This window comes from Ornithorhynchus anatinus, chromosome 2 (assembly GCF_004115215.2).
Source record: "Ornithorhynchus anatinus isolate Pmale09 chromosome 2, mOrnAna1.pri.v4, whole genome shotgun sequence".
Taxonomy (NCBI): domain Eukaryota; kingdom Metazoa; phylum Chordata; class Mammalia; order Monotremata; family Ornithorhynchidae; genus Ornithorhynchus; species Ornithorhynchus anatinus.
This window is the reverse complement of record NC_041729.1, coordinates 24,926,787-24,953,764: the sequence shown is the minus strand read 5'-3', so window position 1 is coordinate 24,953,764 and position 26,978 is coordinate 24,926,787. Positions and strand designations below refer to the sequence as shown.

The following is a 26,978-nucleotide window of genomic DNA, read 5'->3' as shown; positions in this document are numbered from 1 at the left end:
CCACCCCTTCTCCCGGAAACATTATCCAACCTCAGCTTCACTGACACTGTCCTCTCCTGGTCCTCCTCCTATCCCTCTGGCCATTCAATCTCAGTTTTCTTCGTGGGCTTCTCATCCGCCACCCAAACCCTAACTGTGGGGTGTCCCTCGAGGTTCGGTTCTAGATCCCCTTCTTCTCTCCATCTATACGCGCTCTGTTGGGCAGTTAACTCGCTGCCATGGCTTTCACTACCAGCTCTACGTGGATGATTCCCAAATCTACATCTCCAGTCCTGATCTCTCTCCCTCACTGCAGACTCCCATTTCTACCTGCCTTCTAGACATCTCTACTTGGATGTCCCATCACCTCAAACATGGCCGAAACAGAACTCCTCATATCTTCCCACCCAAACCCTGTCCTCCCCATGACTTTCCCATCACTGTAGATGGTGCCACCATTCCTCCTTTCTCAGAAGCCCATAACCTTGGCATTATCCTTGACTCCTCTCTCTCATTCAAGCCACGCATTCAATCTGTCGCTAAATCCTGTCGGTTTCACCTTCACAACATCGCTAAAATCCACCCTTTCCTCTCCATCCAAATTGCTACCACGGTCATCCAATCACTTATCCTATCCCACCTTGATTACTGTAACAGTCTACTTGCTGCCCTCACTGCCCCCGTCTCTCCCCACCCAGTCCATACTTCAATCTGCAGCTCGGATCTTTTTTTTTTTTTTTTTTTAACAAAACATAAAGTCCATGTTTCCCCACTCCTCAAGAAACTCCAGTGGTTGCCCATCCACCTCCGCAACAAACAAAAACTCCTCACCATTGGCTTTAAACCACTCAATCACCTTGCCCCCTCCTACCTCTCACCTGGCACCTCTCCTACTACGACCCAGCCCACACTTTGCTCTTCTAATGCCAACCTTCTCATTGTACCTCAATCTCGTCTATCTCGCCGCCGACCTCTCAACCTCTTCTGTCCTGGAATGCCCACCCTCCTATCTGACAGACGATTTCTCTCCCCCCTTCAAAGACTCCAAGAGGCCTTCCCCAAGCCCTTCTTTCCTCTTCTTCCACTCCCTTCTGCATCTTCATGGCTTGCGCCCTTTATTCATGCCCCCGCTCAGTCCCACATCACTTACGTACTTAGCTATAATTTACTTATATTTATGTCTACCTTCCCCTCTAGACTGTAAGGTTGTTATGGGCAGGGAATGTGTCTGTGATACTGTATTTTACCCTCCCAAGTGCTTAGTACAGCGCTCTGCACACAGTAAACACTGAATAAATATGACTGACTGACTGACTAGGAGCAAGTGATGAAGCTGGCTGAACTGAAGTGGGGGAAAGAAGCGGGCAAGTCGTTCTGACGTGAACAGCTGTACATGCTCCCCTTCCCTCCAAGACATACGTCCTTTTCCTCTGAAAATAACCTCCCTCTTTTCTTACTGCTGCACAGGCTCATGTGGAACGAATGGTCTGTCCATGGGCCCTCAGGCTTTGGGGATGTTCCCAAAACGAATACTGGTTTGATCCACCTCCTTCACCAACCCAAGGGCCTTGAACTGGTTCAATTGCCCCAGTTTCCACTTAGAAGCAGCATGGCGAAGTGGATAGAGCAAGGGCCTGGAAGTCAGAGGGTATGGGCTCTAATCCCAGCTCTGCCATTTGTCTATGTGACCTTGGGCAAGCCACTTCACGTCCTTGTGCCTCAGTTAACTCATCTGTACGATGGGGGTTGAAACTGGGATCCCAATGTGGGACAGGGACTGTGTCCAATCTGATTAACTTATGTCTACCCCAGCACTTACAAAGGTGCTTGGTACATAGTAAGCGTTTAACAAATTCCATAATTATTATTATTATTTCGCCTCCCTATCATCTAAATACATGCCCCAACTCGGCCCTTCCTCCCATAACCACAAGGCAGCTGCATGGCTCCCGAGGTACTCGGACTTCCAAATGCCTCCATTTCCGATTCTGAAAAAGGTCACCTTTCAACCCGCCCACCCGTGTGTGACCTCAAAGACCAAGGTAACTTCCCTTAACGATCATTAGCCCTTTAGATGACAGGTCTGAAGGGTGTCCATCGGCAATCTGTGATTCCTACTCCCATTAACCAGGTCTGAGGAGTTTCCACCTCCCTCGGGTGTCTTCTGCCCAGATATATCATGAATGACACGGCCACGCCCGAGGCCGAAATACCATCGAGGCTCTTTCCTTTTCTTGTATGACAGCTGGAGTCGTGCATACGTGCTACCAGCCCCTTTTTGAAGTGTTTTGGAGAACAAGGGGAGTACGGTCAGGCAGAGGGTTATTTTGGAGTAGACAAAGTAGTAGAGATGTTTGTGCGGGCACGGAAAAGGGAAAAAGGGGGTATGTCCCCGAGGCGAAACAACCCCCAGGGTTCTCCTTCTTCACAAAGGTGACTCAAACACAGTTACCTCTGCTTCTCCAGGCCGAAATGGCCCACAGGGGTTCAAAGAACATACCCTCAGTCTCACGGCACTTACGTACATATCTTTATTTATATTCATGTCTGTCTCCCCCTTGACACTGTAAGTTAGCTCCTTGTGGCTAGGGAACACCAATTCTACCAATTCTACTGTATTGTACTCTTCCTCGTGCTTAAGCGCGGTGCTCTGCACAAAGTAAACGCTCAATCAATACCACCAATTGCTTGGTTGATGCTCTGACCTATTTGTGAGGAGGGTTACAGAAGTGCAAAGCGTCTGTCCTGATTTTTCCACGGCAGATTCTAAGGCCTAAAAATGTCGATCCTTAAACTGAGATACGAGTTACTTCTTAAATAATTACTCTAAGGAAAGGGAGACCGGGTGTCCTACCTCTTTGCCGAGGCCGGTGATTTGGCTACAATCACTGCATTCCTGTAATCTGGAATCTGTAGCAAATAACAGATGTCAAGTTTTACTGCCATGTCAGTTATGAATCTGTTCACATTCGCCTCTCAGCACCAGCAAAATGAAAAGTTCACCTGATCCCCAAGTGACAGTTTGCTGACGCTTCCCAGAACGCAGCGTTCACAAGCGTGAATGGTCAGGTGAAGAGAATCCTGACCTCTGAAAATGCAAGCATCTAAAACCGTTATTTTGGATACCATTTGTCTAGTTCAAAGTATATAGCTTAATAATGACTCAATTATGACATATTTCCATTTCCATCAAAAACTACCTTCCCTGGTGCATCCTTTAGTGCAGTGCTTAATTTCCTCCTTCTAATCTTCTGGAACTCAGAGACCCACCCAGAAGGTAAACGTCTGAAAAGATGAGATGTTGGTCCCGGAGGCAAACTGGCTTTGGAAAGCCAGCGGCTGCCTGACGATCCAAACTCCCTCCCCTACCTCCACCGTGGCCACTTCAGGATCTTTTTGGTGGGGAGTTGGGGGCCAGTAGAGAGGGGGATCAGCAGATGTACCGGGAGAGGGAAAATCCCTACAAGACAGCACACCCCCACACCTTAGTCTGGCCCCTAGCCATCTTCCAGCACATCTCCACACCATAGTAGTCTGGCCCCTGGCCATCTTCCAGCCTGGCCTAGTGGAAACAGCATGCAGAGTCAGAGGACGCAGCTTCTAATCCCGGCTCTCCCACACGTCTGCTGTGTTACCCTGGGCAAGTCATTTCACTTCTCTGGGCCCGTCACCTTGTCTGAAACGGGGAGCAAGGCAGAGCTCCATGTGGGACAGGGACTGTGCCCAACCTGATTTCATTGTATCTAACCCAGTGCTTAGAACAGTGCTTGGTACAGAGCACTTAACAAATATCACAATTATTATTATTATCATCTTCCCCAGTGTACAATCTCCCTTGGAGGGCGAGAGAGGATGAGGAATGCAGGATGACTGCTTGTGGGTGGAAGGTGGGGCAGGTCAGGGCCGCTCTAATGCTACCAGCTACCATCTTACGCATTTCCTGCTAATTCTGTTGTATGGCACTCTCCCAAGTACCTAGTACGGTGCTCTGCACATCATCAGTGCTCAGTGAATACCACTGATTGACTCCTCTCTAAGGGCTCTGCTCCCTGGGCCTCTGTGTCAGCTGGGGATTCAGCGGGAGAAGGAGGGTCCAGTGTATGCACTCAGCGGCTGCTTCTTTAATAGTTTCACTTTAGGTCTTCAGCTCTGACCAATAAACGCCACACTTTTCAGAAGCTGAGCTTCTCCGAGCGCCGTCACAAAAATCCTTTGGCCGTGATACAGGATGGTACACACAAAGGATCTTTTTAAAACAGCTAACGGAGTAACCCAGAAGCTTAAAAGACAACAGAAAAAATGATGTGCCTCCCATCGTAAAACAGCTGACCCTGCAAGTAACCGATGAATAGAGTCACTATGGGAGGCCATTTCCACTGATAGGCAAGCTTCGAAAGGGCAAAAAACTTCCTCTATAAAGTTTGGAAAGCAAAACCTTAGCAGGCTTAGAGCACTGGCTAGAAACGCACAATGGAAAGAAAGCAAGCTCACACTTCGGCATTCATATCTATCCTTGGCACTTAGCTGAATAAATAAATATGTACCCAGCTCCATCTGACCTATTTCTGTTACTCTGTTATGTCCTTGTACATTCAATTCATTCAACTGCATTTACTGAGCACTTCTTATTTTGCCTCCCGCTCCCACTCCTGGGAAATGGATTCGCTCTGCCCATCTTTCCCATTAGGTTGTAGATTTCTAGAAGTCAGGGACCGTGTCTTTTGTTTCTGGGGTACTCTTGGGAGCGCCCCGCTCTGGCAATCAGTAGACCCGGGTTCTACTGGCTTAGTGGAAAGAGCCTGGACTTGGGAGTCAGAGGTCTTGGGTTCTAATCCCAGCTCCGCCAATAGTCCGCTGGGTGACTTTGGGCAACTCACTTCACTTCTCTGGGCCTCAGTTACCTCATCTGTAAAATGGAGATTGAGACTGTGAGCCCCACGTGGGACAACCTGATAACCCTGTATCTACCCCAGCACTTGGAACAGTGCTTGGCACATAGTAAGTGCTTAACAAGTACCATCATTATTATTATTACTATTATTATTAGTCCTGATCCTGACTGTGGCTGGCTCAGGTGGGCCAAGACCACACACACATGCTGCTCCTGTGCCCCATGGGAACGTGGCTGGTGGGGACAAGAACGTGTAAGTGGCACATCCCAGACCACCATCATTTTCATCTGAAGTCCCAAGGGGCAGGGTTCACTGTCCAGCCATGCCCGGCAGGAGACTCCCTATCCTCTCTCTCAAGCACAGACTACAGTGCTTGGCACATAGGAGGCATTCGATAAACACCCCTGGCGATGGTGACGGTCGTTCCTCATATAGAAAGTTCTGCAGGCCCACAGACAAACCTCAACACTGAATAGGAGGGACAAGAAGGACGCAAGCCAAGTGGGCAAGATCCACGAGATTTGGGCAAAAACTATCAAGAGAGCTAATTAGACAGCAAACCACTGGAGAGTAGTACAAACTAGACAAGACAGGAAAAGCAAACACCAGAAAAGAGATCCAATTTTACTAGGCAGATAAGGAGGACCAGAAGATAACACCTCCCAAATAGACAAGAAGGGAAAACTGATCAGTGATGAAAGAGAAAAGGCGCTATTTATTTTAAACTTCTGACCTCTACAGAAGAGCTCAAAGAACAATGTGAGCCTCTGTTGCCATAAAAACCTGGACGATCCCCAACTAGGGGAAGAAAAAGCAAAAGGACACCAGAGAAAACTCAATGAATTTAGATCAGCAGAGCCCGGTGGTTCCTAGAGAGCTTAAGAAATTGGCAGATCCTATTACAGAGCCATTAGTCATTATTTTTGAAAATTATTTGACACAAGGACAAATGTATCAACTTGAAAAAAGAAATAAGGATGGCCTTGTTATCAGATCAGTCACCTTGCATCAGCGTCTGCTAAGGTACTAGAACAAATTATCCCACAGAGTGTTTTGCAACCACCTTGAAGAAGCAGAGGAGGGTTGAAAGTAACAGAGTGGCTTTATGAAGACAGAATTATCCTCGGCCAATCTAATTATCTTCGTTGGTAGGCTACAGGCTGCAGAGATGTAATCTATCTAGCCTGCAGCAGGGTTTTTAATTTCAGTCTGCACACAATATGTTCCCCAAATCTGAAGAGGATATGAAATCGGGAAACATTTCAGAAAGCAGGAATAAAACTAAAGCAACCATTCTAAAGTATACAGCATCCAGCGCCAGGAAGTATAATTGGGTGAAGGGGCGGAGATTGAATACCATATACAAGCAGGATATGGAAAGTATGGCTACCCACAGTGCGACAGAGTTAGTCTACGAGGCTAAAGCTGACCACAAGCTGAACAGAGACAGCCATATAGGGCTCAGGCAAAAAGAGTCAACCTAATGTCTGTCTGGATTAAAAGCAGGATGACATGCACGCACCAAAAAGCAGCCTTCCACTACACTCTATGATGGTCTGATATTTCAAATATTAGGTACTAGACTGAAAGCTTACTGTGGGCAGGGAACAGGACTACCAATTCAGTTGTACTGAACTCTCCCCAGTGTTTAGTAAAGTGCTCTGCTTGGAGTAAGCACTCAATAAAACCACTGGTTGATGTCCTGCTTTTATTACTTTGCTTTAAGTAGGATGTAGTGAAAGTGCAGGAAAAGGGGACAAAAATGACCAAAGGGATGGAAAATGAGTCCTCTGATGAAAGATTAAATGAATTAATAATATAATGACAGCATTTATTAATCCTTTACTTTAAGCCAAGCACTGGGATAGATATGAGATAATCAGATAATCAGATAGGAGATATTCCCTCTCACATGGTGCTTACAGCCAAAGAGTTTTACTGATGATGAAACTGAAGCCCAAAGAAGTTGAGAGAGTTGGCCAAGATCATACAGCTGGCAAGTGACAAAGCAGGGACTAGGACTCATGTCCCGACTCCCAGTCCTCATGTCCCTTCCACTAGGCCATGCTGTCTCCCACTATTAAAAGAGGATATAGGTGTAATGGTTAACACCCTAATTGGTTTTTTTTCTATCAACAGAGGCCTGAAGCAGAAGAAAAGGGCTTATATTAAAGTCGGGGAGATTTTAGTTGCACATAAAGATGACGACCTTGGCGTGAAGCGGTGAAATTCTATCTCCATTTCTGGAAATTTTCAAGTTGATTTAGTTGTTCCCCTTCGGGGAGGCAGGAGACTGGCTGGACCAGGAGATATCTTGAGGTCCCTTCAGCTCTTTGACCCTATGGCAACTTTTATCTTCTGCTTATAAAATACTTGATAAAAGTTTACTCAGAAAGTTACCAGAAGGGATAACTACATTCATGAGGAACCTATCTGACCTCTAATTTTAAAGTATGTGATGAATTAAAATGATCTAAAGCGAAGAGAAAAATGCAGACAAATGTTTAAATTTTAAAGGAGAATAGCATCCTACAAACTACGTCAAGTTTCACTGAACTTCTTTTTCCTGAATTTGGCAACGTATCAAAATAGAGCTCTCATTCAGTTTTAGATACCACATTAAAAAAAAAAAAGAAGCCCCCAACAATGAGCTAATTTACCTCTTCTTGAATATACTGCAGTAAGAAGGGAGAAGCTCTTAGATTATCAACAGGAATGTTGAAGAAACCCTGTATTTCCTTCTGATGTAAATCCATGGTGATAAGGTGAGTCAGACCTTAGAAAATAAAAAGGAGATATAGATACATACATGAGAAAACGCCTCTGAAAAATTGACTGCTCACGTCTTCACTAAGACGGGTATTAAAAATACACAAGTCTACTTCTCCTCGAGAAGCAGCGTGGCCTAGCAGGAAGAGCACAGGCCGGGGAGTCAGAGGACCTGGGTGCTAATCCTGGCTCTGACGCTTGCCTGTGTGACCATGCAAAAATCACGTGTAACTTCCCCGGGGGTCAATTTCTCACCTTTCAAATGGGGATGAAATAGCTCTCTCTCTCTCTCTGAGATTATAAACCCCCTGTAGGGCAGGAACTGGATCCAACTGATTATCTTGTATCTCTCCTAGTTCTCAGTACAATGCTTGGCGCATAGAAAGCATTTAAATACCACAACTGTTATCATCATTTAGAATTTAATGTATTTCTTCAATAATACTGTGACAATCCCATGGGAGGTTTAGAAGTTCTCTGAGGTGGGCGTCATTTCAATAATTCTCACAGAGCTTGGCATACCTTTGCCTCACTGATCTACAGGAAGACTGTTTTAAGTGTCAATCCCCAAGGACCAAAGCCAGGGGAGTGGAAAAATAAAATAGAAAGATCGATCTCTCTCTCACAGAACACAAGTCACTGGGTATTATCAAAAGTGTGGATGGCACAGTGAGAAAATTTGTCAGGGAAGCAAGCTTGCCCACAAAAATATGACAAAGGAGATTTGGAGCAGAAAAGCAGGACTGAAAGGATTATACCTTCCAGAGCACTGAATCAATTTTCTGGAAATTCAGTAAAGGTCTGTTCATTTTTATGACAGATTTCGATTTTTGCTGGGAGGGATTTTATTAGGAGAAGGGAAAGGGACTTACATGCATTAAGTTTGTGTTTAATTTTAGGGTTGCTTTAGTTTTAATGAAGTATTTTTAATAGTAATCTTTCTGAGAAATTGTGTCATTCTAGATAATGACTTGGATGGGAGGCTTAATTCTGTTCACATCAGTACATTTAAAACACACACCAAAATGTCCCACCCCAAACTGATTCCAAACCTTCTTACCAGCTTTGCACATCATTGAAGCCAACAATTTAGAGACAATAGAGCCCCGTTTTCTCATCTTACACTGCTTGCTGTATGGGAAGTAGGGAAGCACACCAATAATGCTTTTAGCACAGGAGGTTTTACAAGCATAGACCATGATCAGGAGTTCCATGATGGTAGTATTCACATCCCTGGAAAGAAAGATTTCTAGTCTGAATCCATTCATTTACTTAGAAAAAAATCCTTCAGCTGACTTCATTGAGACAGCTTTCTGATTTCCCCTTTATAGCGGAATACAAATGGTTCATCGAGTTGGACGGGCTTTGTTCTAGGGCACAGTTAGAGGGTGCCACGCCAAGCCAGAGGGGCACAGCCCGAAGTGATTTAACCTAGCCAACCACCTCGGTCATGAAGATTTATTTATGTATGTATGTACGTTAATGTCTGTCTCTCCCTCTAGACCAACAGTTTGTTGTGGGCAGAGAATGTGTTTGCTCTCTCCCTCTAGACCAAGAGCTTGTTGTGGGCAGAGAATGTGTGTTTGTTTTGGTTTTGTACTCTCCCAAACACTTAGTACAGTGCTTTGCACACAGGGTAAGTATTCAATATGATTGAAAAATTGAATAAATAGCCACTTTTCTGGGGGCTCTGGGATTTCACAAGCTTCTAGCACTGTCTTTGCTAATCCAAGTAGGTCCCTACTGCCTCGTCGATTTCCCGCTGCTCGCCCCATCCACTCCTGCCTCCCCTAGGACAGGTGGTCCTTGAAACTCCACAGAAGCCACACTCCGGGATAAAGAGCAGAATCCTGGCCCCAATGGACTGGGGTCCAAGCCTGATTTGTCCTGGAAGATCTCATAGACAAAAGATAGGGAAAGTGAATGGGGAAACTCCCTTGGAGAAAAACAGAGAAGGGGCACAGAGATCCATAAGTGTCTAACCATCGAGACTATTACTAGTCACCTTTGGGAGTCAGTCAACTGTATTTATTGAGCCTTGACTGTGAATCCCACAGAGAGCTTCTAAGAAGCATTCTCTGAGGGCTTTGAAGGAGAGAGAAGTATATGAATTAACGGTGTTCATTCATTCCAGGAACTCAGTGTGGCTTGGAATGGCCCAAGGGGAGAAAATAGCATAATCCGCTCACTCTAGTCATACTTTTAGCTTAATGCTGTCTGGTGCTTAAGGAGTAAGTGCCACCTGGGGTGCCACTTGCACCATAAAAGACTGTTATGCCCAGATGAAGGGGTCTAAAGGGTAGATCCAAGAGACCAGGAAAAGGTTTGGCTTCTTAGTGAGCTCCCGCTCCTTACAGTCTTTCCTTGTGCTACTGAAGGATTCAGAATCTCTTTCAAATTCAGGGTTCCCTTCAACACTGTACGGGCTACTCCTGAGAACCGTTCAGACTCTGAGACAGTTATTGGGCAGGGATTGTCTCTATCTGTTGCCAAACTGTACATTCCAAGTGCTTAGGACAGTGCTCTGCACATAGTAAGCGCTCAATAAATACACTGAATGAATGAAAGGCGTTGAAGGAAATCCTAGGCAGTGTTCCAGGGCTGGCATTCCCCAATCTTCAAATCCCTGCCAAATCCACCTTTTAGTTACTGACACTTCCAATGGGACATCCTCCACTCTTAGTCAACGGGAATTCCCAATTACCTGGCACTACATTCCTCATGCCAAAGACCAAAGTTCTTACAGTATTCACTGCTCCTCCAGAGTCTGCCATTTGATACAATATGGCTTAAACTAGGCGAAAAAGATAGTTTCAACATGAAAAGTATATGTTTTGAGCTCCTTACTCTGAGAAGGCACTATTTACAATACAATAATATACTGCTAAGTACTCGGTTCGATTTCCAAAATATATCCAAAGATCTCAAAATAATACACATTCCCTTAAAATAGTTCTCTATTATCTACTCAACTCATAAACTTTCAGTGCGTGAGTATTTACCCACCATCAATTTGCTTTCCCCTATGTCCAAAATGACTCAAAATGAAAACTTTCATTTTGGAACAACCAAGTAAACAAGTCCCTTTATTTCTGCTTTTGGAATGGAAAAATGTTTTCACGGCTTACAAAGTTCTGAAAAAACCATAAGATTCTGAGATGTTGTGGTCCTTTGTCAAAGAGGTGACTGCAAAGAGATCAAACTGCAAAAAGCCTAAAAAGAACATGGTGAAGACTGCACACAAATCATAAGAATGTAAAGGCAGGTGTAAATTTCTTTATATTCAAACAAAACAAAAAACATCCATATTCAGGGACTCAGGAACCCTCCTGGGACACTGCTTCACTCTTCTAGCATCATTAATAACTACTTACCAAAGCAGTATATCTTAAATTTACAAGAATAACTTTGTCCAAAGACTGAGATTTCCTTGGAGCACTTAAGATGGTAGTTACTCACTTTGAAATCGTTTGGATGATAAAAACATCTTTTCCTCTTACAGATTCTTGAATCTGTACTCTCGTTTCTGCCAAAAAAAAAAAGGAAAGCTTCAGTTGTTGAAAACACTGAAATTGAGAACCTCAACTACACTAAAGTTAAAGTTTGGCAGTGTATAGTTTGTCATGGCGAGAATAACTGCATACCATATTTTCAGCCAAGGGGGGTGGGGGGAGATATGTGAGCAAATTTCACTACAATTTAAATAAATACATATCTAAATATGTGACCCATTACAGAAATGTACATGTTCAAGAAATGAGTCACTTAAGAAGACATCAACACGTACATGTTCAGTATACAGTGTGTAGTTCTCCATAGAGAAAAACTCAATGTTGTTGAAGATGATGCTTTTCTTCTTGAGACTTTTAGACCCAGAATAATCTAATTAGGAAAACTAGTACATTCTCTTAATGCAAATTAATTGCTAACTTTCCCTCTACCCTTCAGTGTGGTCCTATTCATCTCAAGGAACAGATTTCAGACAAAGGATCCCATATAATTCCCTCTGAACATGGACTTTTCCCAGAGTCTCTAATACACTCCCTTGTCCATGAGAAGAGAGTAGTTTTGGGTTTTTATGTGATTTATTTTGGTTTTTTTTTTTTGAGGAAAGGATTAGTATGGCAGAGACGGACAGAGGAGAGAGGAATGTTTTTGGATTAAGCCTATTTCATATAAAATTGTACAGAATGGGCATCATTTAAACACTTAAAAGTTAAGAAAGCACCTACTGCTCCCTGGATGAAAACCAGGTATATAGATATCAGGATTTAAGAATAGAAGCTTGAGGGAAGCAGCACTGACTAGTAGGAAGAATATGGATCTGAGAGTCAGAGGACCTACTTTCTAATGTTGGCTCTGCCAATGCTGTGTGACCCTGGGGAGGTCACAACTTCTCTCTGCTTCAGTTACCTCATCTGTAAAAAAGGGATTCAATATCTGTTCTCTCTCCTACACAGACTGCGAGCCCCATATGGGACAGGAGCTATATCCAATCTGATTAACTTGTATCTACCACAGCACTTCAAAGAGTGTTTGGCATATAGTAAGCAGTTAACGAATACCATGATTATTATAATTATCATTTGTGTATATCCATAATAACCCACCTCTGTTTGGCTCCTGGTAAACCTGAACTTTACCCATCTCTACACCCAACCTCCTATCATCGAAAGAGAAAAAAAATGGAGTTTAGATCAAAAAAGACAAAACTGAAAAGTCGGTAACCATTCTTAACAGTTTAAGATAGATTCTTAGCTTTCCAGTGAAACTTCCTACTTTTTTTCCCCAAAATATAATGGCAATATATGAGAACCTAAAATGCTTTCAGTTACACTATTTAAAAAAAAACATTTTAAAAGAGACAACCGACAGCCTGTGACTAACTGCAAAGTTTACTCTCTTGAGCAGAACTAGCTATATGAGCAGGGAATAGACTGGGGTCAGGCCCTTCAGAGTTTTTCATCTGGCCCTCTGGCTCTAGGAAGATGAAGGACCTGGGCAGCAGCGGCCTGTCACAAAAGGTCGAAAGTGCCTCTTTAAACCATAAAATGTGCACGTTCCTGGCCCAAATTTAGAATACCATAGTACCACACCCAAGAGCAGTAAAGCTGGCACTACATATGGAGATATTGACAGAGTTATTTTGTTGCCAGGCTTTTAGATAAACTTGAAGCAGTTTAAGACTGGGAGCAAGACTGTGTTCAACCTGATTATCTTATATCTAGCCCATTGTTTAGCACACAGTGTTTAACAAATACCACAATTATTATTATTATTATTATTATTATTATTATTACTCTTTCTTCTTAGATGAAGTCAAAGGATCCCAGACACTGTAGTATATCGGGATTTTATTTCCAAAAAATGTTAGGTGATAATGAACATTTGCCTTGCAAATCACACTTCCCCTTAGTCGTAATCTTTAATCCTAATCCTCAATTCAAATTCAAATCAAAGGGAATAAGAACTTTACTTACTCGGCAATTTTCTTTGACAGTTCCATACAAGAGGAATTTGAATTTGCTGAAAACAGCACCAAGCCACCCTTCGTTATATTCATGTTGGCTCCTAGTTCAGGTGGTGTCTCACAAAACATCAAAACCTAATTTGGTTTTTCAATTTCAAGAATACTGGAAAAAAAGATTTTTTCTTAATTTAAAATCATTGCATTTTAATTATTGAAACACTACCATTTCTTAATAGAGCAACTGAACTGAAGCAACCTGGACCTCACCCAGAATACCATTTTTAAACATTCAAGCCATATGCACAGGCATATTAAATATTCATTAGAATTTCAGGGATGCTCTATTCACTGAGGTTCTGTTATTCCATGATTTCAATATTTTGGGGAGAGCGGAGGAGATAAAAGTATATACTTACAAGAGAGGTGGAGACTAAAGACTTTAAGCTCAGTTAAAACTGAAGTTGCGACTTAATGTCCTGCTGAACAACCTTTGAAATCAACAATGGTGCCGCTGTCATCCTTTGACATCAACCTTTCTCCTGGATGGACAAGAGGTAGAAATGGCCTATCATGAACCACACAATCCACTGGAGAAGCAGCGTGGCTCAATGGAAAGAGCCCGGGCTTGGGAGTTAGAGGTCATGGGTTCAAATTCCGGCTCTGCCACTTGTCAGCTGTGTGACTTTGGGCAATTCACTTAACTTCTCTGGGCCTCAGTTTCCTCATCTGTAAAATGGGGATGAAAACTGAGCCCCATATGGGACAACCTGATCACCTTGTATCCCCCAGCGTTTAGAACAGTGCTTTGCACATAGTAAGTGCTTAAATGCCAGCATTATTATTATTATTATTATCCTAAAGTCACTTCTTTACCTGACCTGAGGCCAGTAGATTTACGATTGGGAAGCAGCCCCAGCCTACTAATCAAAGAACCTCCTTCTAATCCCACCTCCATTGTCGCTTGCCTGCTGGGTGTCCTGGGACAAATCACTTAACATCTCTGGGCCACACTTTCCTCAACTGTAAAATGAAGGTTCAATACTTAGACTGTAAGCCCCATATGGGACAGAGACTGTATCCTACCTAATTACCTTGTACCTATCCCAGCAATTAGAATAGTGCTTGACATAGTAAGTGCTTAACAGATACCATTAAAAAATAGCTTACTTATCAAACTGCATTTTATAATGGTCCTGGGGGCCGAGGGGAGGGGAGACACATATTGAAACGCGCCTTATTGAAGGCACATTTCCAGGAGACCTTCCCCAACTAAATCCTCATTTCCTCTTCTTCCATTCCCAACTGCATCACCCTTACTTACTAATAAAGGGATCGGTTCCTTTTATTCACCACTCCCTCAGTCCCATAGCCCTTCTGTCTACATCTGTTATTTATATTCATGTCTGTCTCCCCCACTAGACTGGGCTCCCTGTTCACAGGGAATATGTCTACAACTGTTATATTGTCCTCTCCTAAGCCCTTAGTACAGTTCTTTACACATGATAAGGACTCAATAAAGATGACTGATTGACATCCCTGAGGAGGGAGGCTACCAACCCAAAATCAATCAATGGTATTTATCAAGTGCTTACTGTGTTCGGAGCACTGTAGATCCTGAGAAGCATCTACATATCATGTCAAGACTATGAAGTTCAGACACTGAATCCAAGAGCACTAGGCCGAGTTAAAAAACAAAACAAAAAACCCAAGCCCTTCCCTAAGCGTTACTCCCCTTTGCACTCTAAAATATCAAGTCTCCGTGATCCATCTTATGTTAGATTTTTAAGCTCCTATCTCTTGGGACTGTCGCCTTTTTAGAATTCACGAATGTTTCAAAGATTTGGAACTCCGATTGACAGCCACATTTTGCACAACCCACAGAAGCCGCTCTCTTCAAATTGCACTGAGCAGGTCTTTCTCCCTTCGCTGCCCACATAAGCCAAGGGACCACTTCCCTTCCCTGCCAGTCATGGCCCAAGCCTCTTCTCTTTATTTTATCCACACTACTTCTCCCTTCAGTTGAGACAATCTTTGCTGGTTCTTGCTCTGCCTCCCACTCTCTAACTGTGGGTGACCCACCAGGCTGTTCTAAATCCTCTTCCCTGCCCCGTCACACTCAATGATATTTATTCATTCATTCATTCAATAGTATTTATTGAGCGCTTACTATGTGCAGAGCACTGTACTAAGAGCTTGGGATGAACAAGTCGGCAACAGATAGAGACAGTCCCTGCCGTTTGACGGGCTTACGGTCTAATCGGGGGAGACGGACAGACGAGAACAATGGCACTAAACAGCGTCGAGGGGAAGAACATCTCGTAAAAACCGATGGCAACTAAATAGAATCAAGGCGATGTACAATTCATTAACAAAATAAATAGGGTAACGAAAATATATACAGTTGAGCGGACGGGTACAGTGCTGTGGGGATGGGAAGGGAGAGGTGGAGGAGCAGAGGGAAAAGGGGAAAATGAGGCTTTAGCTGCGGAGAGGTAAAGGGGGGATGGCAGAGGGAGTAGAGGGGGAAGAGGAGCTCAGTCTGGGAACGCCTCTTGGAGGAGGTGATTTTTAAGTAAGGTTTTGAAGAGGGAAAGAGAATCAGTTTGGCGGAGGTGAGGAGGGAGGGCGTTCCAGGACCGCGGGAGGACGTGACCCGGGGGTCGACGGCGGGATAGGCGAGACCGAGGGACGGCGAGGAGGTGGGCGGCAGAGGAGCGGAGCGTGCGGGGTGGGCGGTAGAAAGAGAGAAGGGAGGAGAGGTAGGAAGGGGCAAGGTGATGGAGAGCCTCGAAGCCTAGAGTGAGGAGTTTTTGTTTGGAGCGGAGGTCGACAGGCAACCACTGGAGTTGTTTAAGAAGGGGAGTGACATGCCCAGATCGTTTCTGCAGGAAGATGAGCCGGGCAGCGGAGTAAAGAATAGACCGGAGCGGGGAGAGAGAGGAGGAAGGGAGGTCAGAGAGAAGGCTGACACGGTAGTCTAGCCGGGATATAACGAGAGCCCGTAATAGTAAGGTAGCCGTTTGGGTGGAGAGGAAAGGGCGGATCTTGGCGATATTGTAGAGGTGAAACCGGCAGGTCTCGGTAACGGATAGGATGTGTGGGGTGAACGAGAGGGACGAGTCAAGGATGACACCGAGATTGCGGGCCTGCGGGACGGGAAGGATGGTCGTGCCATCCACGGTGACGGAGAAGTCTGGGAGCGGACCGGGCTTGGGAGGGAAGATGAGGAGCTCAGTCTTGCTCATGTTGAGTTTTAGGTGGCGGGCCGACATCCAGGTGGAGACGTCCCGGAGGCGGGAGGAGATGCGAGCCCGAAGGGAGGGGGAGAGGACAGGGGCGGAGATGTAGATCTGCGTGTCATCTGCGTAGAGATGGTAGTCAAAGCCGTGAGAGCGGATGAGTTCACCGAGGGAGTGAGTGTAAATGGAGAACAGAAGAGGGCCAAGAACTGACCCTTGAGGAACTCCAACAGTTAAAGGATGGGAGGGGGAGGAGGCTCCAGCGTAGGAGACCGAGAATGATCGGCCAGAGAGGTAAGAGGAGAACCGGGAGAGGACAGAGTCCGTGAAGCCAAGGTGAGATAAGGTATGGAGGAGGAGGGGATGGTCGACAGTGTCAAAGGCAGCAGAGAGGTCAAGGAGGATCAGAATGGAGTAGGAGCCATTGGATTTGGCAAGAAGGAGGTCACGGGTGACCTTAGAGAGAGCAGTCTCGGTAGAGTGGAGGGGACGGAAGCCAGATTGGAGGGGGTCTAGGAGAGAATGGGAGTTAAGGAATTCTAGGCATCGATTGTAGACGACTCGTTCTAAGATTTTGGAAAGGAAGGGTAGTAGGGAGATAGGACGATATCTGGAGGGGGAAGTGGGGTCAAGAGCGGGTTTTTTTAGGATGGGGGAGACGTGGGCGTGTTTGAAGGCAGAGGGGAAGGAGCCCTTGGAGATCGAGTGGTTAAAAATAGAAGTTAAGGAAGGGAGGAGGGCAGGGGCGATGGTTTTAAGAAGGTGAGAGGGAATGGGGTCCGAGGCGCAGGTGGAGGGGGTGGCACTTGCAAGGAGGGAGGAGATCTCCTCTGAGGATACTGCAGGGAAGGATGGGAAGGTAGGGGAGGGGGTTGTTGGGGGGGAGGGGAGAGGTGGAGGGGTGACTTTGGGGAGCTCAGACCTGATCGTGTTGATTTTCGTGAGGAAATAGGTGGCCAGATCATTAGGGGTGAGAGATGGGGGAGGGGGAGGAACAGGGGGCCTGAGGAGAGAGTTAAAGGTCCGGAACAATCGGCGGGGGTGACGGGCATGGGTGTCGATGAGGGAGGAGAAGAAGCTTTGCCTGGCGGAGGAGAGGGCAGAGTTAAGGCAGGAAAGGATAAATTTGAAGTGTGTGAGGTCGGCTTGGTGCTTGGACTTTCGCCAGCAGCGCTCAGCAGCTCGAGCATAGGAGCGTAGGAGGCGGACGGAGGAGGTGATCCAGGGCTGTGGGTTAGTGGCGCGAGAGCGGCGGAGGGAAAGGGGGGCGAGAGAGTCGAGATGAGTAGAGAGGGTGGAGTTGAGAGCGGAGACCCGCTCATCGAGAGTGGGAAGAGAGGACAGGGCGGCAAGGTGAGGCGAGATGCTATTGGAAAGACGGATGGGATCGAGAGAGCGGAGGTCTCTGTGGGGCAGTAGCGAAGATTTGCAGGGGGAGGGAGTGTGAGAGATGAGGCAGGTGAGAAGGTTATGGTCCGAGAGAGGGATTTCAGAGTTGGTGAGTGAGGAGATAGTGCAGCGGTAGGAGATGACAAGATCGAGGGTGTGACCGAGTCGGTGAGTGGGCGCGGTATGGTGGAGGAGGAGGTCGGCAGAGTCGAGGAGGGATAGCAGGCGGGCGGTAGAGGAGTCGTCGGGTACATCCGTATGGATGTTGAAGTCTCCAAGGATCAGAGTGGGCAGAGAGAGGGAGAGGAGGAAGGTGAGAAAGGGGTCAAGGTGGTTGAAGAAGTCGGAGGTGGGACCGGGAGGGCGGTAGATGACGGCGACAAGTAACTGGAGTGGGTGGTAGAGGCGAATGATATGGGCTTCGAAGGAGGGGAAGGAGAGGGAGGGGGGTGTTACTATGTGCAAAGCATTGTTATAAGTGCTTGGGAGAATACAAGAGAAATTAGCAGACATACTCCCCGCCCATCATGAGCTTAGTGTCTAGAGGACTCTCCCACAGAGTTCTTCAGCTCCCACAGCTTCAACTACCTCCTCTACGCAGATGGCTTCCATTGACTTTTCTCCACCTTCAAAGCCTTAAGGATGGCAGGAGGCCTCCCCTAAGATTTCATTTCCTCTTTTGCCTTCTGTGTCACCCTGACCTGCTCCCTTTACTCACCACCCCACCAGCCCCACAGTACTTAATGTATACATCTGTAATGTTTTTTTATATTAATGTCTGGCTCCCCCTCTAGACTCTATAGCTCACTGTGGGCAGGGAATGTACCTGTTACATTGTTTTGTATTCTCCCCAAATGTTTAGTACAGTGCTCTGCACACAGTAAGAGCTCAATAAATATGACTGACTCACCGCTCTATAACTTGCACACTTGATCTAATCATCTCTAGTCATGTACAACCTCTACCCTGGCCAACTCACAAATCACTCTATTCAACCACAGACTCCTCACCTGCCTTCTCCCCCAGAGACCTCCTCCCCACAAATCTGTTCTGTTCCCCCCGAGACCCCTCCAATCTTTTGACCCCATCCAATTTTCTCAAGTCATCATGCTCCAATTAGCCTCCAAACCAAACTACCTTCTCTTGATGACCTCAGCACGACTCTCTCTACTGAACTCAACACACTCGTTCCCCTGTCCCTTTGTCGATCTCATACCACTGACCTATAACCCTGGATCACCTCCACAGTCTGCTTCCTTCGCTCCTCTGCACGAGCTGCTTAGCGCTGCTGGCAGAAATCTAGATGTCAGGCCGACCTCATCCAACTCAAGTTCATCCTTGCGTGCTTTAACTCTGCCCGGCAAAATTATTTCTCTATCCTTATTGACACTTACGCTCATTGCCCTCACCAGCTGCTCCAGACATTTTAACTCCCTCCTCAAACCCCCTGCCTGCCCCCATCTCTCACTCCTAATGACCTGGAGGCTATCTACTTTGAGAAACTTGAAACTATCAGGGGTAATCTCCCCTGCTCCTCTCAGTCCCTCCCTCCTCATGTCCCTTCTTCAATCCTCCTACCTTCCCAGCAGTATCCCAAGAGATCTCCTGCCTTCTCTCAAAATCCACCCTCTCCAACTGTGCGCTCAACCCCATTCTTTTGCTCCTTATCAAAACCCCTGCTCCCCCCTTCCATCTCCCCTCCCTGACCACCACCTTCAAACTGTTCGCTCTCCAATGGCTTCTTCCCCACTGTTTTCAAACAGGCCCATGTCTCCCCCATCCAAAAAAAAAACCCACAAAAAAATCCCTCCCATGACCCCATAGCTCCCTCCAGCTATCCTCATCTCTCTCCTACCATTCTTCTTCAAACTCCTTGAGCGAGTTGTCTTCACCTGTTGTCTCAAGTTCATCTCCTCCAATTCTCTCCTCAATGCCCTCCAATCTGCTTCCTTCTCCTTCACTCCAGAGAAACCGCCCCCTCAAAGGTCACAAGTGGTCTCCTTCTTGCCAAATTCAACAGCCCCTACCCCATCCTAATCCTCCTTGACCTCTCAGCTATCTTCACAGTCAACCACTCCCTTCACCTAGAAAAATTATCCAACCTCAGTTTCAATGACATTGTCCTCTCCTGTTTCTCCTATCTCTCTGGCTGCTCATTCTCAGGCTTCTTGGCCAGCTCCTTTTTTGCCTCCCACCCCCTAACTGTGGGGTGTCCCTCAAGTTTCAGTTCTGGGTTCCCTTAATTAGCTCAGATGGCAGAGCGCTCACTTAGCCATGCGAGAGGTAGTGGGATCGATACCCGCATTCTCCACTCTTAAGAAGCAGCGTGGCTTAGTGGAACGAGCACGAACTTGGGAGCCAGAGGTCATGGGTTCGAATTAAGGTTCTGCCAATTGTCAGCTGTGTGACTGTCGGCAAGTCACTTCTCTGTGCCTCAGTTGCCTCATCTGTAAAATGGGGATTAAGACTTTGAGCCCCACATGGGACAACCTGATCACCCTGTATCTACCCCACCACTTAGAACAGTGCTCTGTACATAGTAAGTGCTTTATAAATACCAACATTATTATGATTATCTGCAAAATGGGGATTAAGACTGTGAGCCCCATGTAGGACAATCTGATTACCTTGAAACTATCTCAGTGTTAAAACAGTTCTTGGCACACTGTAAGCGCTTAACAAATACCACCATTATTATTACTTTCCAGGATTCTCCCCTTCTATTCTACACCCATTCCCTCAGAGAACTCATTCATTCCAATGGCTTCAACTACACCTCCATGCGGATGATTCCCAAATCTGCATCTCCAGCCCTGATCACTCTCCCCCTCTACAGTCTCACAGTTCCTCCTTCCTTCAAGACATCTCTACTCGGGTGCCCTGCCACCACTTCAAACTAAAACTCGTCCAAAACAGAACTCCTTATCTTCCCACCCAAACCCTGTCCTCCCTGACTTTCCCAACACTGTAGACAAAACCACCAACCTTCCTACCCCACAAGCCCGTAATCTTGATGTTATCCTTGACTCCTCTCTCTCATTTAAGCCACGAATTCAATCTATCCCTAAATCCTGTCAGTTCAACTTTCACAACATCGCTAAAATCCATCCTTTCCTCTCCAACCAAATTGCCCCAACGTTAATCCAAGCACTTATCCTATCCACCCCGATTATAACTGTTCTCCCTGCTTCCTATCTTTCCCCATTCCAGTCCATACTTCCAATCTGCTACGCGGATCATTTTTCTACAAAAACGTCGAGTCCATGTTTCCCCACTTTTTCAAGAACCTCCAGGTCCATCTACCTCCGCATCACACAGAAACTCCTTACCATCAGCTTTAAAGCACTCAATTACTTTGCCCTCTCCTATCTCACCTCACTACTCTCCTACTACCACCCAGCCCACACACTTGGCTCCTCTCATGCCAGTCTTCTCACTGGACCATGATCATCCATCACAACACCGACCACCCCATATCCAACAGACAATTACTCTCCCCATCTTCAAAGCTTATCAAAGGCAATTCTCCTCCAAGAGGCTTCCCCCAAGAACTCATTTCCTCTTTTCCCACTCCTGCATCACACACATATGCATAGTTTATATTTATCAAGTCTGTTTCCCCCTCGCTTACACTGGGGGCAGGGAATGTGTCTGTTATATTGTTGTGTTGAAGTCTCCCAGGCACTTAGTACAGTGCCCTGCACACAGTAAGCACTCAGTAAATCGACCAACTGATTGCTTCTCAGCACTTGTTAGCAGCTCCAAACTGTATCCAAAAGGTTAGGGAAAGAGGGAAAACAATTCATTCTGCTAATCATTTGCTATTCAGATGAAAAGGTTTAGCTGAAGGCAGAATTTTTCATCACCAATTATTAAAGATTTAGCATCAAAGTTTTGTTTTTCCCCCGTCGGAAAGGCAGAGACCTAATTTCCAGTGGAGGAAAAACCAACTGTAAAATCAGGATAGCAACTCTTAAAACCAATGAGGCTGCTAGGCAAAAGACAAAACCCTTTGATTATATGAAAACATCAGGAAAAAACCCAAAACAAAGCTCTGTCTTGTGTGGGATGGGGGGGTGGGGGGTGGGGGAGGGGAGGAGAGACACTTTCCGTTGATACAAACGTATTTATTTCAGTTCTTTAGACCTAGATTTTCAAAGCCGGTCCCTTTAGCCCTACGATTACCTAATTAACCCAGAGATTTGTTTAACCTTGCTTTAGAGAAGTCTATTTCTGACAGCTGAGTCTGCTTTCAGCCTGGCTAAACGCGGCCATGTTGGAGATGGCAGTGGCACCACAGAGAGGTGTGGAGCAACAGCAATGAGTCTCCATTTCCCACGGGCCCCTTCTTCCTTTTCTCCCTCCCTTCCGCCTAATAGATTTTGAGCTCCTAGGCCGCTAGATCACATCCTTTATTTCTCCTTTGTTTGCTTCTCAAGCACCCAATACAGAGCGCTGCATTCCTACCCCAGGTCAATCAGGGCAACTGGCCCAGGCCCCTGGCTCTAGAGAGTCTCACATCTCTAAGATAATGAATGGGGTGGGGGTCTCTTTACCCCAGGCTACAACAAGAAGGGAAGGAGCTGCTCGGGGTGGGGTGAGGGGTAGGTAGGAGGAGGAGGAGTTGTAGAGAGACTGGACTGATCGATAGCTCCTAAGGACCACGGATGCTGGTTAAATCTGTGGTATTGTCCTCTCCCAGTCGTTTAGTGCTGTGCTCTACGCAATGAGCACTCACTAAATTCCACTGATTGACTGAATTAAGCTGCAAAAGTGTGTCCCTCCACCTCTTTCCACCAGGTTGGGGTGACAACTGAAGCTGCGGGGTCCATGGGAGGGGAGACAGTAGGAGTAGGACTACTTTGCAACTCAGCCCACACAATAACTACTGGCGGAATTAAAGCACCTCATTGGGGATCTGTTCTTTCTGCCCTTTCCTCCCCATCCATATTTCTACCCCGTTAATAATAATAATAATGTTGGTATTTGTTAAGCGCTTACTATGTGCAGAGCACTTTTCTAAGCGCTGGAGTAGATACAGAGCAATCAGGTTGTCCCACGTGAGGCTCACGGTCTTCATGCCCATTTTACAGATGAGGTAACTGAGGCACAGAGAAATTAAATGACTTGCCCACAGTCACACAGCGGACAAGTAGCAGAGCTGGAATTCGAACCCATGACCTCTGACTCCCAAGCCCGTGCTCTTTCCACTGAGTTATGCTGTTAAATCATCCATTCATTCATTCAGTAGTATTTACTGAGCGCTTACTATCTACAGAGCACTTTAAACCATCCATTCATTCGATAGCATTTATTGAGCGCTTACTATGTGCAGAGCACTGTACTAAGAGCTTGGAATGTACAATTCGGCAACAGATAGAGACCATCCCTGACCAATGACGGGCTCACTGTCTAAACGGGGGAGACAGAAAACAGAACAAAACAGAACAAGACAAAACAAGACCACATCATCAAGGTAAACAGAATCAAGATTATATACACCTTATTAACAAAAAGGGTAATAAATAATATATACAAATGAGCACGGTGCTGAGAGGGGAAGGGGGACGAGCAGAGGGGGAGGAGAAGAGGCGAGGAGGGGGAGCTCAGTCTGGGAAGGCCTCCTGGAGGAGGTGAGCACCAAGCACTTGTCCTATTCCACCTTATTACCGTAGCAGCCTCCTTGCTGACCTCCCTGCCTCCTGTTTCTCCCCACTCCAGTCTATACTCCACTCTGCTGCCCGGTTCATTTTTCTACAGAAATGAATAGGTGGCCACTTTTCCCCACTCCTCAAACAACACCAGTGGTTGCCCAACCAGCTCTCCATCAAAAAGAAACTCCTCGCACCTGGCTTCAAAGCATTCAATCACCTCACCTTGCTACTCTCCAGCCAAGCACACTGCGTTCCTCTGCCCATCTCGCTGTCGACCTCTGGCCCTCCTCCTGCCTCCGGCCTGGAACACCCTCCCTCCGCATATCTGACAATTACTCTCCCCACCCTTCTAAATCACTCTATGTACATATCTGCAATTTGTTTATTTACATTTATGTCTGTCTCCCCCTCTAGACTGTAAACTCATTGTGGGCAGGGAATGTGTCTGTTATACGGTTATGGTACTCTTCCAAGCGCTTACAACAGTGCCCTGCACACAGTAAACACTCAATAAATCCAACTGAGGACAGTCCTGGTCCTGGCTTTCCATGCCATTCTGCTGAGGGTGGTAGTCCCTTTTCTCCGGTACTGGCCCCCTTCCCAACCCTTCCCCTTTTCCATGGATTTTACTCTCTCCCCACCCCAATCCATATACCACACTTCTATGTGCTCTACCTTCCCCCTCCTTCAAATTTTTTGTTTTGCTGCCTGTCTCCCCCTTTCAGACTGTGAGCCCGTTGTTGGGCAGGGATTGTCTCAATCTGTTGCCGAATTGTACATTCCAAGCGCTTAGTACAGTGCTTTGCATACAGTAAGCACTCAAATTCAACTGAATGAATGTCCCTCTTCTATAGGACCCACCTGTGACCTGGGGTCTCTAGACACACGGGGCAAAGCCAAAAGTTGTGCTACTTCACTATATTCCTTCCTTAAGAGTGGCAAAATAAGCGTTAAAAAGTTGTTCTTATATTTAATTGACCCAGCAATCAAAAGCCCGATAAAGATCAGATAATTACCCAAATCATTATCCGTAGGCTCATTAGCACAAATTTTGGGTGAGAAATGCAGAATGAAAATAATGCTCTTCCAAATATTTTTCGTCAAGCTCTGATTGCCTTCTCAAATAACTGCTCCAAGTTTACTCTAACTTGTCAGAATTACTCGTGAAATGTGAAAAATATATCCAACTAGACATGATAAATGCACTCCTCTAGACTGTAAGCTCCTTGTGGGTAATAGTATTAATAATAATTATGCTATTTGTTAAGCGCTATGTGCAGAGCACTGTTCTAAGCGCTGGGGCAGATACAGGGAAATCAGATTGTCCCACGTGGGGCTCACATTTTTTAATCCCCATTTTTACAGATGAGGTACAGAGAAGTTAAGTGACCTGCCCAAGGTCACACAGCAGACAAGTGGCGGAGTCGAAATTAGAACCCACCTTCTAATGGGTAAGGAACATTTCTACCAAATCTCTTATACTGTACTCTCCCAGGATCTTAATACAGTGCTCTGGCACACAGAAAGTGTTCAGTAAGTGTGACCGACTGATTACTTCGAGACCACCTTGGGCAAATCACTTCACTTCTCTGGGCCTCAGTTACCTCATCTATAAAATGGGAATTAAGACTGTGAGTCCCATGTGGACTGTGCCCGACCTGATTAGCTTGTATCTACCCCAGTGCTTAGAATAGTGCTTGACACAGTAAGCGCTTAACAAACACCCTTATTATTATATTGAGAATAATTAAGTTTAAGCACTGATTTTTTCATATTTTTGCACTAAAAAATTTATCATTTAGATTACAAACTCCTTGAGGGTCAGAAAGCATGCCTTGTTTTTCTACTTCCCCTGACTTAGGTTCACTGCATTGTACTCAGTGGGTACTCAATAAATACAAGTATTACTATGACTGTAACCTACTCGATAAAGGTCAATTTCTTGGAAATTTATCGGAGGGGAAACAGAAAAACAAGGTGACATTCCACTTCTTGAATTCTTTTGAGTAAACACATGTTCATTATTTATCCTTTCAATGATCCCCTAGAAATAAGGAATCCAAAACGCCAAGAGGATAAAAGTACCTTGGTTTGGAAAAGATGTTGAAGTGTCCCTGAACCGAATGGTCGATTCTGAGATCTGGTTTAAGAACATGCTTTTCAAAAGCCCTTCTACACGCAGGCAAAACTTTTCTTCGAACTCAAGACTTTCCTAGAAATGCTACTTATGATATGAATACAATACTTATGAAAATGACTGCATTTAAACGGCACGATAATACTTGTGAAAATTCCTGCATTTAAACAGCACAGTGAAAAGTGGGTGCGACTCAAACCTAAAAAGGACTTTTCCATTATGAAGCTCGCCCAAGCTTTGGAGGGGGGTGGGGTAAAGGGGAACCAGAAACTCCTTTCAGGATGATACAAAATTCCAAAGCATCAAAAGATCTGTCTCGGAGAACGACCCACTAATTGATCTAATTTACTATTCAGTCTCAGGAACTGACTCCATGCTCAGGAAGCGCTAATGGATGGAAAAGGGATGGCAGATTTGGCTCCTGAAGACTCACATAAAAATTCATTCCAGTCCTGATCAGATTTAAAACCCAGTTGGGTTCACTGTTGAACCATCTCACGCCTTTCCCTGGGCCTCACGGCTCACATTTTTCTACATACTGGTGCCCAAGAGGCAGTCATTAAAAACTAGGATGAAACCTCATCGAGACTGTGGGCAGAGACTGTGGACAGGGAAGGCATCTACTAAATCTACCATAATGTCTTTAATACAATGATCTGCGCACAGTAGGCGCTCAATAAATACCACTGATCTTCAACCAAGCACTGAAGCAGTGTGGCCAAATGGATAAAGCACAGGTCTGGGAGTCAGAAAGACCTGAATTCTGCCACTTGTCTGCTGTTTGACCTGGGGCAGCCCGTTATTGGGCAGGGATGGTCTCTATCTGTCGCTGAATTGTACAATCCAAGCGCTTAGAACAGTGCTCTGCACATAGTAAGAGCTCAATAAATACGATTGAATGAACGAATTTCACTTCTCTGCACCTCGGTTCTCTCATCTGTAAAATGGGGATTAAGACTGAGCCCTATGCGGTATATGGACTGTGTCCCAACTGATTATCTTAAATCGAGCCCTTGGTGCTTAGTACAGTGCCTGGCACATAGTAAGCGCTTAACAAATACCATAAAATAATTTTAAAGAACTGGAGGGAGGCTGAAGCCTCGAAATTTAAAGCTCATACAGTAGCCCATGCAGAAGCAGCATGGCCTAGTGGATAGAACACAGGCCAGGGAGCCGGGTCACGAGTTCTAATCTCAGCCCCGCCACTTGTCTGCTGTGGGACCTTGGGCAAGTCACTTAATTCTCTGTGCCTCAGTTCCCTCATCTGTAAAATGGGGATTAAGACTGTGAGCACTTTGTGAGACAAGGACTGTGTCCAAACCAATTTCCTTATATCTACCCAAGCGCTAGGCACTTAATGCCCTAATGATTATTATTATTGCTATTATTAGGTCTCGAAAGCCCGGAGAGTTTGCTGGGGCCTGCGGGCATCATCGGAAGAGAAGGGGT

The 26,978-nt window shown here is 45.6% G+C and overlaps 1 protein-coding gene across 2 annotated transcripts in view; it reads right to left on the bottom strand.

Moving 5' to 3' along the window:
• PRPSAP2 (phosphoribosyl pyrophosphate synthetase associated protein 2) overlaps positions 1–26,978 on the bottom strand; it is a 55,455-nt gene that overhangs the window by 10,513 nt on the left and 17,964 nt on the right. For both annotated transcript variants that reach the window (XM_029057660.2, XM_029057661.2), the window contains 7 exons: positions 13,527–13,649; positions 13,121–13,273; positions 12,251–12,303; positions 11,100–11,166; positions 8,701–8,873; positions 7,532–7,647; positions 2,834–2,889 (listed from right to left, as the gene is read on the bottom strand). In XM_029057660.2, the coding sequence (XP_028913493.1) occupies positions 2,834–2,889; positions 7,532–7,647; positions 8,701–8,873; positions 11,100–11,166; positions 12,251–12,303; positions 13,121–13,239 (584 nt within the window). In that variant the 5' untranslated portion in view covers positions 13,240–13,273; positions 13,527–13,649. The remainder of the gene's footprint in view (positions 1–2,833; positions 2,890–7,531; positions 7,648–8,700; positions 8,874–11,099; positions 11,167–12,250; positions 12,304–13,120; positions 13,274–13,526; positions 13,650–26,978) is intronic.